This window comes from Anguilla rostrata, chromosome 9 (assembly GCF_018555375.3).
Source record: "Anguilla rostrata isolate EN2019 chromosome 9, ASM1855537v3, whole genome shotgun sequence".
In the NCBI taxonomy this organism is placed as follows: domain Eukaryota; kingdom Metazoa; phylum Chordata; class Actinopteri; order Anguilliformes; family Anguillidae; genus Anguilla; species Anguilla rostrata.
Window position 1 is genome coordinate 8,278,853 of NC_057941.1, and position 15,159 is coordinate 8,294,011.

At 52.0% G+C, this 15,159-nt stretch overlaps 1 protein-coding gene across 4 annotated transcripts in view; it reads right to left on the minus strand.

Moving 5' to 3' along the window:
* Nucleotides 1-15,159, minus strand: part of LOC135262805 (BCAS3 microtubule associated cell migration factor-like) — a 249,493-nt gene that overhangs the window by 213,712 nt on the left and 20,622 nt on the right. For all 4 annotated transcript variants that reach the window (XM_064350070.1, XM_064350073.1, XM_064350071.1 and 1 more), the window contains exons 8-12: nucleotides 11,004-11,111; nucleotides 10,631-10,707; nucleotides 7,308-7,384; nucleotides 5,817-5,900; nucleotides 3,073-3,243 (exon numbers count right to left, since the gene is read on the minus strand). In XM_064350070.1, the coding sequence (XP_064206140.1) occupies nucleotides 3,073-3,243; nucleotides 5,817-5,900; nucleotides 7,308-7,384; nucleotides 10,631-10,707; nucleotides 11,004-11,111 (517 nt within the window). The remainder of the gene's footprint in view (nucleotides 1-3,072; nucleotides 3,244-5,816; nucleotides 5,901-7,307; nucleotides 7,385-10,630; nucleotides 10,708-11,003; nucleotides 11,112-15,159) is intronic.

A 15,159-nucleotide genomic window follows, 5' to 3' on the forward strand; every position in this document is an offset into this window, starting at 1 on the left:
TGTGGAGCGGGTGCGGTACGTTTCTGGGAAGGGGGGGACGAAAGCGAGCGGCCACACACGTCTGGCACCGCCGCTCTCGCCCCGGGGTCCCAAACGAACAATTCGGCCGTCACTCAGGGAGAGTGGCGACCCGGAGAGAGTCCAGGCCGCCCGTCCTGCTCTGCCCTGCCTGCCTCCGTCTGCTTTAGGCCGAATGTTTGCGAACGGTCTGCCGCCATTGATGTGCGCTGCGACAGAGATGGCTATAGAGACCGGGAAGGGGGGGTGGAGACGAGCTGGGCTCCCCTTTGTGTTGGTTCTGGAAAGGCCACAGCCAGTTCCTGCCCGTGCACAATCTATTCACTTCTGTGCTGCGCGCAAGAACTTGAGAAACAGCTCAAGAGGCCATTCACTGCGATCGGAGGCTTTCATGTTAAATTTGTCCATAGAACAAGATAATAACTAAGTCCAGACATGAGGCGACCGGGGCAAACAGTGATAAATCCAGCAGAGTGTTTTTAATGGGATCCAGCCCAAACACAGAAAAAAAATAATAATAACTAGCCTCACGCTCAAGCAGAGACATTTATTTCAGACAAAAAAATGTCTCAGTGACACAGACCAGATCCCGTTATTACGGCTAACGAGGACAATGTTGCTCTGTCAGGGAATCCTGTTGTGTCCTTTGAAAAAGAATTAGCGCGGGGCTACGTCTGACTGCTAATCCTATTACCCAGGAGCCTGTGGGGCTCCCTGCTCAGAGTCTGGGGTCAGTCTGCTGCGTCTCCTCCCTGGAGGAACAAAAATGGCGGGGGGGCGGGAGGGGGCGGAGGTGGGGGGGTGGGGGCAGTACGGTGGTGACCTGTGCATTAGTGCGCTTCTCCCTGGACCAACACCCCCTCAGTCTGGCCTGTCCAGCTCCAGCTCTATTTTTTATTCAAATGACGAACTGCAGAGCCGTTCCCAAGAGAGTGGCCCAGGCTGGCTCCACTCCGCTCCATCCTGCTCCGTCCAGCTACGGCCTCCCACTTCCCTGCTGCACCCCCCACAGTCCTTCTCCTGCTCCATCCTCTTCTGTCCCAATCTGGCCTCCACTGTCCCGCTCCAGCCCCGTCTGTCCCGCACCGTCCCGCTTCGGCCCCCCCACTGTCCCGCTCTGGCCCCCTGTACCACACTCTATCCCCCTCTGTCCCACGCCATCCCGCTCTGGCCCCCTGTCACACTCTATCCCCCTCTGTCCCACACTGTCCTCCTCTGTCCCACACCATCCCGCTCTGGCCCCCCTGTACCACACTCTATCCCCCTCTGTCCCACGCCATCCCGCCCTGTCCCGCTCCAGTGTGGCACAGAGGAACGCGGCCTGGGACAGCTGCGAGGGGCAGCACAGGATGGGTGCAGATGGGCCCAGGGATACTGCATGGACCTGTCACTGCCATCAGTGCACAGAGAAAGCTCAGTGGTCTCGCTAGCCCAGTGAATGTCTTTGGAACGCAGGACATTTCAAAACCTGCATTTTAGCCTACACTGCGTCACTTGTGTTCAGACGTAAATAACTAGCTCGTCCACAATATGCCAATTCACAAATGACACAATAAATGTATGTCGTTCATAGTTTTATTATGACACTCCCAACTGACGTGGGAAGAAATAAGATACAAATAATGTTTCGGCATTCTGATCAAAACAACTGTTCATAAAAATCGTATTATAAAAAAATTTGTAACATAAAAAAAAAACCCAAAAACTGATTTCTGTTTCAAATCTCGCAATGCTCACACGGCTGTGTAAATATCGTTATGAATAAACAACACAAATGTAGACATCGAAAAGACGATTAGCTCGACGGAACAGGAATAATTATTTTGTTGTGGTTCAAGTCTGGGTCATCGCCCTACTTTAAAAAAAATAGACCTCGGAATATCTGCGTTTATTGAACACAGCACATTATTTCCTGAATTCTGGCTCTTTAAAAACATTTTCTGCATTAATGCGATCACTGAAGCTCTCTTTTTTTTGTTCAGTGGAGAAAATCAGCACACATCCAAAAACGGCAACCTTTCAAAGGCAGACGCAAAAAGACAGCAGGGGCTTCTAGGGTCTCAGCTTTTTGGGAGGTCACCGATTTAAATGTGTTATTACCCTTTATTTCAAAAAGCCACAGATGACATTACAAATCAAATATACATATACATATATATATAATATAGACATCATTTTAATCATATATGTATACATATATATACACACACACAAACAAATATACCACCTTCTAATGACTTTGATTGTAACTCAAATTAAGAAACTAAATTTAGTAAACCAGCTCCCAGCAACCCTCAAACCACAAGGTGGGTTTGTAAAAACCTGCTCTGATATACCCGTTTCCTGTCCTGACACGTCCAGACCCAACATGCCAACTGACTTTCTGCTTAAGATCTTGGGCAACTGAAGAACGCCCTTCTCCTGTACCCTTCTCTACAGGTTTTTCGGGGGCTGGAGGGGGGTTATTTAACCATAAAGCAATAAACCTGAACATGGTCACAGTGTACTCCTTTCACTCCATCAGACAGTCCTGCATGCCGTGACCCCCCTGACCCCCCCCCCGTGTGTCATTACCGGGAGCAGGGGCAGGAAGTTCTTCAATGTCACATGTCTGGCAGACACGCTGATGAGAGCCCCTGGGGATTATGGGCATTTTGTCGGTTGGGAATGACTACACTTATGAGATGGTGACGACAGCCTTCATAGCCGGGGACAAACCCAAAGATGTAATCTTCCCAGACCAGGAAAGCATTAAGCTCAGATTTAATATTCAAAAAAAAAAGTCTTAACTTACCAGAGAAAAGCGCTGCAGTAAATTTTTTTAGAATAAAAATAAACGAATGAATAAATAAACTGACTTTGAAACCCTTTCAGCACATCTACCGGCCCAGAATTTCTGCCTTTGTTCCTCATAATGAACTGACATTATCCAGTGAGTGGGAAAGCTGCATTTTATCAGGAGAGGAGAGGGACAGTTTGACTGACGGGTAACTGAAGTTCTGCTCTGCAGCTCTGTCCATTACAGAGGACTCGCGGGCGCGAGCGCGGAGTTACCTGCCCCTCCCCCACGGCCTGCGTGTCGATGACGGTGACGACGCCGGGGGCGTGGACGCTGCGGCGGGGGCCGCTGTGGGGCGGGGCCTCCTCCTCGGGCGGGGCGGGGGGCACAGTGCCGGCCAGCTGAGTCACCACCTTCCCCACCATCGTCAGGCCCGACTTGAGCGTCTGCAGGAGAGAGAGAGAGGGGGAGAGAGGGAGGGAGAATGGGGGAGAGAGAGAGAGAGGGAGGGAGGGAGGGAGGGAGGGAGAGAGAGAGAGAAAGAGAGAGAGAGGGAGAGGGAGAGAGGGGGGGAGGGAGGGAGAGAGGGAGAGAGGGAGACAGAGAGAGAGAGAAAGAGAGAAAGAGATGAACAGACAGACAGTTACAGACAGATAAAGAATGATAGATAGATAGATAGATAGAGAGAGAGAGATATGACAGAGGGAGAGATGGAGAGGGATGGGAGAGAAAGAGAGAGGGAGAGAGAGATGAACAGACAGACAGAGAGATACAGACAGATATAAAGAATGATAGATAGAGGGAGAGAGGGAGAAAGCAAGAGAAGACACACTTAATCTTGTAGACAGTGCCATCTCTCACACCCCCATTAAAACTTCCAGACAAGACACTCAATGCATCTAAATGCTACCCTGAGAAAACTGAGCACATCTGCGCTACACGAAGGTAGTGTGGACAAAATTAACCTACAGCTGCTCCCCCCGCCCCCCCAAAGCATTAATTCACAAATGCATAGGTACACTGGCCCCCAATGCATCAAACATTCCCTCAATGAAATGAAGACCATTCTCAAATATCCAATGAAAGCACAACCAGGCACAGGAACATTAGGGGTTAATCTTATTTTTATTCGGGCAGTTAGGACGCGGATGGCGGTGATGGCGGTGAAGAAGGCGGTTCCAAGCGGCCGGCAGCAGGAGCCAGGCGGAGCCCGGGAGGAGGGGGGACGCGGGCTGCCCGCCGCGGGGCCCCGGGGCCGGGGCGGATCAATGGGAACTGTTTTGATTAGCACTAAAAACTCTAAACTGCGATGATTAGAAAACACATTAGCGTTGATCAATCGGGAGGCAAACGCTTCCCCTTAATAATTGATGGCCGGCAATTTACACAGAGTCTGTTAGTGGCTGGGCCCGGGCGTCCCTCCCAAGGCCTGACGAGCCCAGGCGCCAGGCCGTATCGACGGCGCTGCCGGGCCCCGGGTTCCTGCCCAGCGGTCCCCGGGGCCCCGCAGACACGCGTGGCGGCGGCGGCTAGCTCCATTAAGAGCAGGCAGGGGAGAGAGACCCCACTTAAGCCCCGACGTCCATTTAGCACAGCCGCCGCCGCCAAGCTGCCAGCTAACCCCCCGCGCCGCGGGGCTACCAGCTAGCCCCCCGCACCGTGGGCTACCAGCTAACCCCCTGCCGGAGCTACCAGCTAACCCCCCGCAACGCCAAGTTACCAGCTAACCCCCCGCAACGCCAAGCTACCAGCTAGCCCCCCACGCGCAGAGCTACCAGCTAGCCCCCCACGCCGCAGAGCTACCAGCTAACCCCCCCCCGCCGCGGAGCTACCAGCTAACCCCCCCCCGCGCCGCGGGGCTACCAGCTAACCGCATGCGTGCCCGAAGATGGAACGAAGTTAACGAAGATGGAGAAGGGGAGCGTGAGGAGGCCCAGGAGCGCGTCTCAGCCACGGGAGGAGGGGGGGCACACACCCCCCCCCCCCCGCCCGCGTCTCTGCCCGCTCAGGCCCTCGCCTTCCAGACCTGCCTCCGGCGAGCGGGGTTTACAGAGATCCGATACGTAAGTAAATCTGGAACAATGTGCGGCTCGTCCCTCACGGGCGCTGGCCGTAGTGGGGTGGGGGGGTGGGGGGTGGGGGTTGGGTGAATGAAAGCAGCTGGGGGGCCCTGGGGGGGTGAGGGGGTGGGGGGCTGAGGCTCCACCTGACCGGCGGCGGCGGCGGCGGCACTCAGACGCGCAGACGGCGGGCGGGCGGGCGGCGGCGTGTCGGCCGCGGGGACGCGGTTGTAAATCACGGCGTTGGGGGGGCCAGCAGACGAGCAGTCTGCGCGTCTCGGCTCCTTAACCTCGTTTTCTCCCCCGAACCCTTCCCCCCCGCGCTCGCCCTTTGATGCGCCTCCTCCATTAGGCCTAATGGCCCTCCTCTCACGTAAGCCGCTGGAGCTCGTTAGGAGGCCATCGGGCGGGGGGGCGGGGGCGGGGGGGGGGGAGTGCACGCGTACGCTTAATAAATCAATTAACCGCCTCGGGGGCCGAGGGGAAGGCCCAATCCATGTGGGAGGGGGCTGCCGTATTGCTGCATCAACAGAAGAATAAATTCTGTTTGGTATCAGAAAGCCTCGCATTGGCTGGAGTGGCACAACACCCCCGCCCCTTTTCCACAGAGACGAATGGAATGGACTCAGAGCAGCCTGTGGCCTAACAGGGGAGCATCCCGTGCTGGTATGTGACCCAACACCTCACAGACGCATCTGGAAGGCGACGGGCGAGTCTGTAGCCTATGAACCCTGTAGGGACAGCACTCAGATTCAGGGCTGCGGCTGTTAGAGGGTTGGTACTGTGAGGCGGGTATGAGAGGGGTCTAGGTGTTTGGTAACCCCCCCCCCTGGACCGGGCCCCAGGGGTGCGGCTGAGCTCCGGCTGGCGGGATGGAGAAGGGGGGGGGGGGGGGGGCGGGTGGAGGGAGGGGCGCGACAGCGGGGCGCTCAGGGCGAAGGTGCAGCAGAGGGACTCACTTTGGCGGCGCTGATGACGGTGGCGGTGTAGGACTGAGCGCCGTCTCCACAAGCTCCCCCACGAGACTGATGGCACTGGATCAACTGAGAGAGAGAGAGAGAGAGAGGAGTGGGGGGGGGGGGGGGGGGAGGGGGGGGGGAGAGAGAGGGAGGTGGGGAGGGAGAGAGAGAGAGAGAGAGAGAGAGAGAGAGAGAGGGGGAGGGAGAGAGGGAGAAGAGAGAGAGAGAGGGGGGGGAGAGAGGGAGAGAGAGAGAGAGAGAGAGAGAGGAGAGAGGTGGGGGGGAGGGAGAGAAGAGAGAAGAGAGAACACGAGGGAAAGAAAGGATGGATGAGAAAGAGGCAGGAAGAAAGCAGGAGACAGAAGAAGACAAAAAATCAAGCCCATTGAGAAAAGGAGATATGGGGGAGACAGGTGGAGGTGGAAGGGAAAGAGAAAAAGAAATGAGAGGAATGGAACAAGTGCAAGAGGGAGGGAGTGACAGGAAAAGAAACAATAGAAATTACAGAGAGAGAGAGAGGGAGAGAAAAGCACAGACAGACGGTCACAATCGTTATCACACCAGACTACTCCACACCGTCATCATCATCAGCTGAGGAAGCTTCTGCTACCATTAAACTGAGACGCGTGGGCAACGGTGACAGACTACTAAAGTAAGGCGGCCCCGCCCAGGCCCCACAATGCACTGCAGTAAAACCCTTCGACCGCGGCTTCCTGCAGTTCCCCACACTATCCCCCGGCCACGCCGGGCCGGCCCAAGCCAGCCGACGCCCCGCCGCACCGCCGACACGCCAAAAAAAAAAAACTGTCCGACTCCCCCGATAGAGACATCACGGGGAAACGAAACCTGGACCGCAGTCCCACTTCCCCTTCCATTTCCTCCTGTCGGTTTCCTCCCCGCGCTCCCGAGACAGACTCTGCGCCCGTAATAAAATGAGCGTTATGACTGGAAATAATAATAAAGGGGGCGGAGGACGCCGAGCGGAGGGAATGTTAAGGGCGTGTGAGGGGCGGGGCCCGGTCCCGTACGGGGCGATTTTTCTCACGAGTAACGACGTCGGGAGTTCGGATGCCCTCTCAGACTTAACGAGGTTCAGATTGTGACAACCGGTCGGATGATAGCATAGTCTAAACGAACTCCCGACCGGGTCAGATGACCTTATAGTCGGCAAAGCACAGCGGGCAAAACGTCACACACGGAGCCACCTCCTGATTGGTCGACGGGAACTGAAACAGACAGAATCGGCTCGCTTGACCTCTCACACCTGACGACTTCAAGTCGACCGTGCCCAAATTTTTTTTGACATGTCAAAAAACGATTGGGAGCTTGTAGACCAGTCGGATCTGTTCAGAATGCTCTCTCACACCATGCGAGTCGCGACATTACAACCTCATGTTTTTCTTACGACTTGGTTCCGATCTGGAAATAAAAACAAACACCGGGGAGCCCGCAACTCGCATAGCGCCCGCCCCGCCCGGAGCGCGCTCCTACCTTGTTCTCGGCGTAGGCCAGCCAGCGGCCCCCCAGCGCCATGGGGTTGAGGTTGGGCCCGGGACAGGGGTAACAGCCTGGAACGCAGAGGCAGACGCGTGAGGAACGGCAGCCGGCGACGCACCACCGCACCGCACCGCCCGGGGGGGGGACGGGTTCCATTCCCGTAAGCACCGGCCCGTGAAGTTAACACCGCGCAGCACCTGTTCACCTCAGACGTCTCAGCTGCGTCCCGCTCTCACCACACGAGAATTCGGTCACACTTCTGGCCTTGCTTTAAACGGAATATACTCAACGGCAATAACACATAACACATACACATACAGAAACAGCGAATCGCTGAATGAACATGTGATATAATGTAGGGAAACAGTTTTGATTTGCGTTCCCATCTGCGTGTATACACCACGATTAATGAGTAAAGCAATTTCTACAACAAATAAAAGTGCACTGCACTCACCAGACGGTTGTGAGAACATGAAAATGCTGCTTGTAACTGAACCCTTGTGACAAGGTATCTGCCTCACTTAGTACCTTTCATCTGATTTGTGCCAAGAGTCTCGTTTAGGCAGGTCGAATTGAATGTATTCTAAGTTAATGTATTGTACTAGTTGCAGGAATTGAAGTTAATGTATTGTACTGCGTGCAGGAGACCTTACAGAACTGTTCTGTCATCCAGTGGACACTCGGAGCAGAAGTCAGAGAGAAGTGTGTCCACCAAGCCAATTACATAAGCTAAATGGAGGCCAGGCCAGCCAGACTGGCCAGTGGATGGAGCCTGGCTCCTGTACTGATTACCTGTCAGACAGACTGACCCCACAGGAAATACCACAGTCATAAACTCAGGAGGTGGAGGAATTACTGTAACGACTGGACATAAGTCACACAGCTCTGCGCAGACACACACAAACACACACGCGCGCACACACACACGCAGACACACAGACAAATACACAAATATGCACACACGCACGCACACGCACACACAAACAAATAGAAATACAAACACACACACAAACACATAGAAATACACACACAAACACACAGAAACACACACACACACACACACACACATAAGTACATGCACGTTACACAAATACACACGCTCACACACACACAAACACACACAAATGCCCCCATGTGGTTCTGTAGAACTCTGCGCATGGCTGAGCGCACACAGACGCGGGTGGAGTGAGGAGCTCGGGGAGCGCGCCCCATGCCTCTGCATGCGCCCGCAGCATCGCAGCGCAGCGCAGCGCTCGGGCCCGGGATCTGAGAGCAGCGCAGAGGCACGCCGCAGCCGCAGCCGCAGCGACGCCAAACCCCGTCCCGCCGCTCCCAGCCAGTGGGATCCAGCGCAGCGAGATAACACGTGTCCGACACATCCTCGGGGGCGGGGCTGCGGGGCTGCTGGGCTGCGGGGCTGCGGGTCCCTCACCTCGCTCCGCCCCACCCCCCCAGCCCCCCGAAGAGACGCTCTCCTCCGCTCGCTCGTCAGACGCGGGAGAACAAACAGCTGCGCCAAGCGAGGAAGCCATAAAGCAGCCGCCGTGTCTTCAATTACAGTCCCCAAAAAACACACGCAACCAATCGGCACCGAGAGGCACCCTGAGCCAAGACCCCAGGAATCCCCGCTTATTTACACCAGGGGTGTCACACTCCATCACTGGAGGCCCAAACACACACTCATTTACCCTCCAAACAAACCCCACCGCCATGATTCCCCCCAGTTACCGGATAAATATAAGCATACAGTTAACTGTATCATAACGCATCTTCCAAAGCATGCAGCCGTAAACACCTTGTCTTCTGAGAACAAGGCACCAATCTTCAGCTCTGATCAACACATTTGTTAATAGCGACAAACATCAAGTAAATCATGGGTACTAAATGGCTGAGTACTGAGAATGGCGCAAATAGCTCACATTGCCCCTTGCACAAAAATCACATCCACACGCATTACATATTTCTTTTCTTGGGAAAGCACTGCTTGTGCCCTGAACAATTTGTAAAAACTTCTGTGCGCACAAAGAACAAACCTACAGGAAACATGCCGCATCTGAACTGCATGCAGTTATCTTACTGTAGAGTGTGTCAGCAGAACTGCTCTGATATCTGAACATATGTGCGTGGAATCCATGTGTGTGTACGCTGGATGGGATTTTCGCAACATACAAAGGCCACAAGGGTGAAAAAGTACAGCACAGTGCATACAATTTTGAATAAATAACGACTCAAATGGGCCTCATTCACAAAACATGTACAATCATATTTGATTGTAAACTGTGTGTAAGAATGCTTCCAGGAACATTTTGGCATTCATCATTTTTTTCTTATCTGTATTTGTTCATGGCTGTTTCCTCATGTTGATCACACGAACAGGATTGCACATAAAATTTACGAACAGTCAGCATTCATCACCTCATACACCTGGGATATGCACAAAAACAAAGATTTGCACATGTGTCATGAATCCCATATCGGTTTTTCATAGGAACATTTTTAAGAACAAAATTAAGAATAATTTAAGAAAGGTTTTGTGAATGAGGCCCAATGTGAATATATCACTATCTTATAGAGTTGTGCAGTGGGACAAAGGTATTAAGCAATTTTCATGGTTTTTTCACAGAAAAAGAACGAAGATACAATAACTTAGCCCTCTGTTAATGAGCTTATTCTTTATGTTTGGCAAGGCATGCAACTGGGGTCACTGTCTGCATTGTTAGGTTTACTAACCACAACAACAGGCTAGTAATCTTCTAAGCTTACAATCCAGAGTGTACATGGTACATATATTAAATATTAAATATTAAAGTACATGGAAAAGCCTTCTCTGTCACACACACACACACACACACACACACACACCAAGTAACCAAAACAAGAAAAACGGAGGCGAGCAGTTACTGGATAAGCAGAACTGCGCCGACGCCAACGTTCGGGAGCGACGCAGAGAAGTCGTTTAGCGAAGGCGTTAGCGTCGGCTACGCGCGCGGCGTCCGCTACGCTCCGCGGCGCGGCTCTGGTTCACCAACACAGGTGAGCAAATAAACGTTAGGCGCGCGCTCCTGTGCGCCACGCTAGCGTCATCTGGTCTCACTCGAGCACAGGCGGCAGGGAGCAGAGCCGCCAGTCTGAGGGACCAGCGCCGGCGGATTTAATAGAGTTTATTAAATCAGCCCAAACTTCCTGCTCCGTGGTGCCGCCGACCAAAGAACAAAAGGGAAGGCGGGCTTGTCCCGCCCATTTGATTTGCCTCCGAAAATTCGACGGGCCGGGACGGAGGAAACCGTACGCCTGGCGACAAAACGGGCTCCACTTACTGGTGACAAAGAATTTCTTCGCAAAAGTGCAGCTGTCGAAGGCGGCGATTTTCTCCTGCAGACCGACGACAAGGATCCTGTAAGAGGAGGGAACAAAATCTAGATTTTAGTCCAACCGTTATGTTATAATAAACAAAAATCCTTTCTGCGCTTATAGAGTGCTGACAAAATTAAGTGAATGAACAAATCAGTGGGTTTCCATGGTGATTAAAAATCACAAAAATTACATTTAAATATTGTTTTGCAAAATCGTTCTCACGAGTAAACAACCATCAGGGATCACAGTATACAACACAGGAAAAAGTTATGAATGGTTTGGAACAAGCTGAGATTTGCAGGATTCGTGTGATATGTGGCGTTTGCAGTACAGTACCGTTTGTTACAGAGCAGGTCATAAATGGGCGTTTTGAACTGAATGGACTTGACCATCTCTCCCGTCCGCAGGGAGTAGAGATCCACACAGCAGAAAGAGGGGCTCGTTCTGAAGGAAACAGATATCCTAATCAGAGGGGCAACAGCACACAAACACATACCGCACACATGCACACACACACACACACACACAAACACATACCGCACACATGCACGCACGCACGCACGCACGCAAACACATACCGCACACATGCACACACACACAAACACATACCGCACACGTGCACACACACACACACACACACACACACACACACAAACACATACCACACACATGCACACACACACGCACGCACGTACCGAAAAATTCTCAGGAATACACATACATGCACACACACACACACACACACACACAAACACATACCGCACACATGCACCCACGCACGCACATACTGAAAAATTCCCAGGAATACACATACATGCACACACATACGCAGAGACTCATATATACATACGCACACATACTTTCATTGTTTGTTTCAAACGTGGCAGGTATTCAAACACTCCGTTGTGTACTGCTGCAAAGACCAACACACAGTACAGTGCAATGGCGGAGGAGAGAAACAGAACCGTGGCAGAAAGCAGTGTGTGTGTTTCACACAGCGTTCCTCCGTCACTTCCACCTCTCTGCTGGCGCAAACCGCAGCAGCGCATTAATCAGCGTCAGCTGGAGGATTTGGCGTCCCGTCCCACCGCCCCCCCCGTGAGTGGCCAGGTTATTCTGTCCCCGCGAGCAATGCACTCTGGCGTGTTTTTCAGATGTACGCACAAACGGTCCACCAATCTCTGAAAGTGGAGGGATTACGGAAGATTCTAGTCCATTACAAATAACAAAAAAAATATACACTGCAAAATCAAATCTCGTTTTTAATCTAATTTGGAGTGAGTAGGCACTGAACACCACCACCCCCCCCACCCCCCTCACCCCCCCTCTTCATGGCTCTGATTTTACTGCAGCTGAAACACGGCCAATGATTACCCTTGGTATTACATGGGGCAGAATTTAGAAAAAAAAAGCACACCGATTCACTTCCTTGATTTTTGGAAAACTACGTCTCCGTACATGTTACTGAACCTTCCTCCTGATTTTTTTTATACGGTACATATTCATCTAATTTGGATAAAGGACTTCGGTACATTGTAGGGGATGTCCTGGGATTTTCAGAAGAGTTTCATACATGAAAAAGCTACAGGCCCATATGCCTTCGATTAAAAGATTCTGTTATTATGCTTCAGCAGATAAATGTCACATGATTGGCAACTCCACAGACAATCCCTGTTCTCCAAGTGGCAGTGAAAAGGGCAATACACAGCAATACACATTAGCAGTCATTTCAAATGTCGCTTTTCTTACGTGGTTGAAAATATCCGATTCTTCCATTTACAACTTTGACGTGGGGAGAGACAATGTAGGCAAATCATTTAATATCACATTTAGCATTTATTTATACAAAAAAAAAAGCATCTAAATATGCACATATCAGGGACTCACAAAGCAGCCAAGACATCTTACGCCAGCCACAAATTGTCAGGAACATGGCAACGCTTAGGAGGTAAATGAAACAGGCTGCGCTGGGCCTGGGACATGTGCTGCCGGACAGCGGAGAGCCTTGGAGAGGGAGCGCCACACAGACGCTCTTCCGCGGAGAGAACGGAGAGGCGATGATAGAAAAGCTCATCTGCGCTCTCTTCTCTCTTTTTTAGCAAATCAGAAGACTTCTGGTTTGGGAAAATTACTTCAAACTACTGCAAACTACTTCAAGGAGTGTACAGCATTATTTTATTTGGGGCGGGTAGATTCTTTATGAATGACACTGCTCTGTTTTATTTTTGGTCGAGCACAAGACTGTGACACATACTGAACAGCACCAATGTGTCAGAATGCCAGGCTGGCGGTGGCTGAGCTAAGAGCTCCTCTCTCACACGGCACTACCCCACCCAGCCGCTGTGTGTGTGGATGCAGGGCTTATCTGATGGAGAACTGCGGCAGGCCCTGGCTCTGCCCTGCCACCGCCCGGGGGTCCCAGCCCCGCCCAGATCCTCCCCCATCACAGCTGCAACCAGATTAGTAGACAAGGGTTAGACTGAGGAACAACCTGTAGCATCTGCTGCTGCGGCGACTGTTGCCAATGGTAACACCACCCAAAAAACTTTCAAATAAGTGAAATTTTGAAAAACCCCAAAAGGGGGACAGATCAGCATTTTGCGGAGCTCACTTTTGGCTGTGGGAATACAGCATCATGAGCTCTGAGAGATAAAAAGCGCAAAGTGCTGTGTGTGTGTGTGTGTGTGTGTGTGAGTGTGTGAACCTCAGTCTCCCCCATGGGCAAGCCAGCTGGAGGCTACATGGATAAAATAGGAGGGAACAGCCATACAGAGAGCCCCTCTCCCTGGAGACGCCACTGCCCGTCCTTATGAGGGGATGGGGCACGTAGCGGGTAGGTGCCGCTGCAATTACCCGGGGCATCATATTCCTGTTTGTGCGCCGTGAGTAAGCGAGGGACTTCGCATTGTCTGCATTTTCAGACACTTGTCTTCCGCCCCACGTTCAATCATTTCAGCATTAGGAGCATAAGGCCAATTTCAGCCCGGTCTGATCCCGGTCAAAATTAAATTTTAGGTTTTTTTTTTCGTTTTTGACTGAATACACATTTGCAAACTGACGAATGGGAAAGCGAGCTCTTCTGTTAGAGAATTATCATGAAGCGCAATTATTATTATTCATTTTTTTTTTTGCTTTTCAGATTTTAATAGATGGCCTGGTCGTAATGGCTGCAGTGCCAGGGTCGGTGGTAATGCGATTTTCCCCGAGCTGAAAAACGGACGAACGAGTTAAAAGCTTGCGCGGATAACGTTTATTATTACGAATCGCGTCCGAATCGGTCGGGGGACTCGCGGCTCGGGGGGGGGGGGGGGCGAGCGACCTCACCGGATCCGGTGCGCCGTCGGCAACCGTGGCATTGACCGAGCGTATCGCTTTCAATTAATCCGATTGGCCTTTGGCTGGGGCGCCGTTTTCGAGAGGCGCCTCATTCGATTACGACGGGAGAGCGCCCGCTGCGCCGGCAGAAAACAAAACGCTCTGCGACAACTTTCGACGGAACGGAACGGTGCCGCGAGGTCAACCTTTTTTTCGGGCCTGTCCCGGACGCGAGCGGCCGTGCGCTCTTCCTCGGCTCGTTCCCCCCCCCTCTCCACGGCAGGGATCTCCACCGCACCGCTTTAATTAGCGGGCAGGGCATCGGGAACCGGGCAGAGCGAAACCCGGCTACGTCCGTCTCCCCGCGGCACGGCAAGGCCGTAAAACAGGCACGCCGTCTCCCGTTACCGCCCGATGTCGCTTCCAAATACCGCTTAGAACATTTACGGCTTCTGACTGCCGCGGTTTACACGTAATTTTAGCAGGTAATTTTCGGGTCTACGTTGGTTCTTAGAGCTCGTTACGCGTTCCGCGTTTGCCGTTTCATCACTTCTGCGTTTTTACGAGTTATTTTAGCTCTCCGGACGGCTCGCGTGCGCATAGCTCAGGAGGTATCTCTTTTCAGGGCCGAGGCTTTAATCCGCATGTCGTTTTTAACCGTTTTTTAACGAGGGGATGTAAAAGGTTTTGTGTGGTGCAATAGACACGTTGCACGCATTGCACGACAAATCAAAGCTTGAGGAAACGCACAAATATTCTAAGAAGCTACCATCACACTTAGAAAAGCAGGTAATATCTCATGAGGTCTGCCTGACCATGCCCAAACAGTCACATACTCTGTAAATACAGTTCTGAAGTTCGCCATTGGGAAAGAAAAGCAACGCAGACTTGGCCTGTTTTTCTGGACCTGGAAGTAACGTTACTTTTGGCTAGCTAGTTATGATAGGCAGCTAGATGCTTGAGGTTGGGGAGCTTTTGTGTTGAATTCTGTTCTCCCATCAAGGTGTCCTCCTCCCTATGGGAACTGCTGTTACTGTTTATAGTTGCAACTTAGCTAGCTTGGTAATTCACCAGCATTTATTTCAAGCTAGAACTGAATTGCATGCGATCTAGCTACATGTAGCCAACTTCACTAACAAAGCCAACAAAGTTTCAAACAAAGACTCATCAGGGTTCA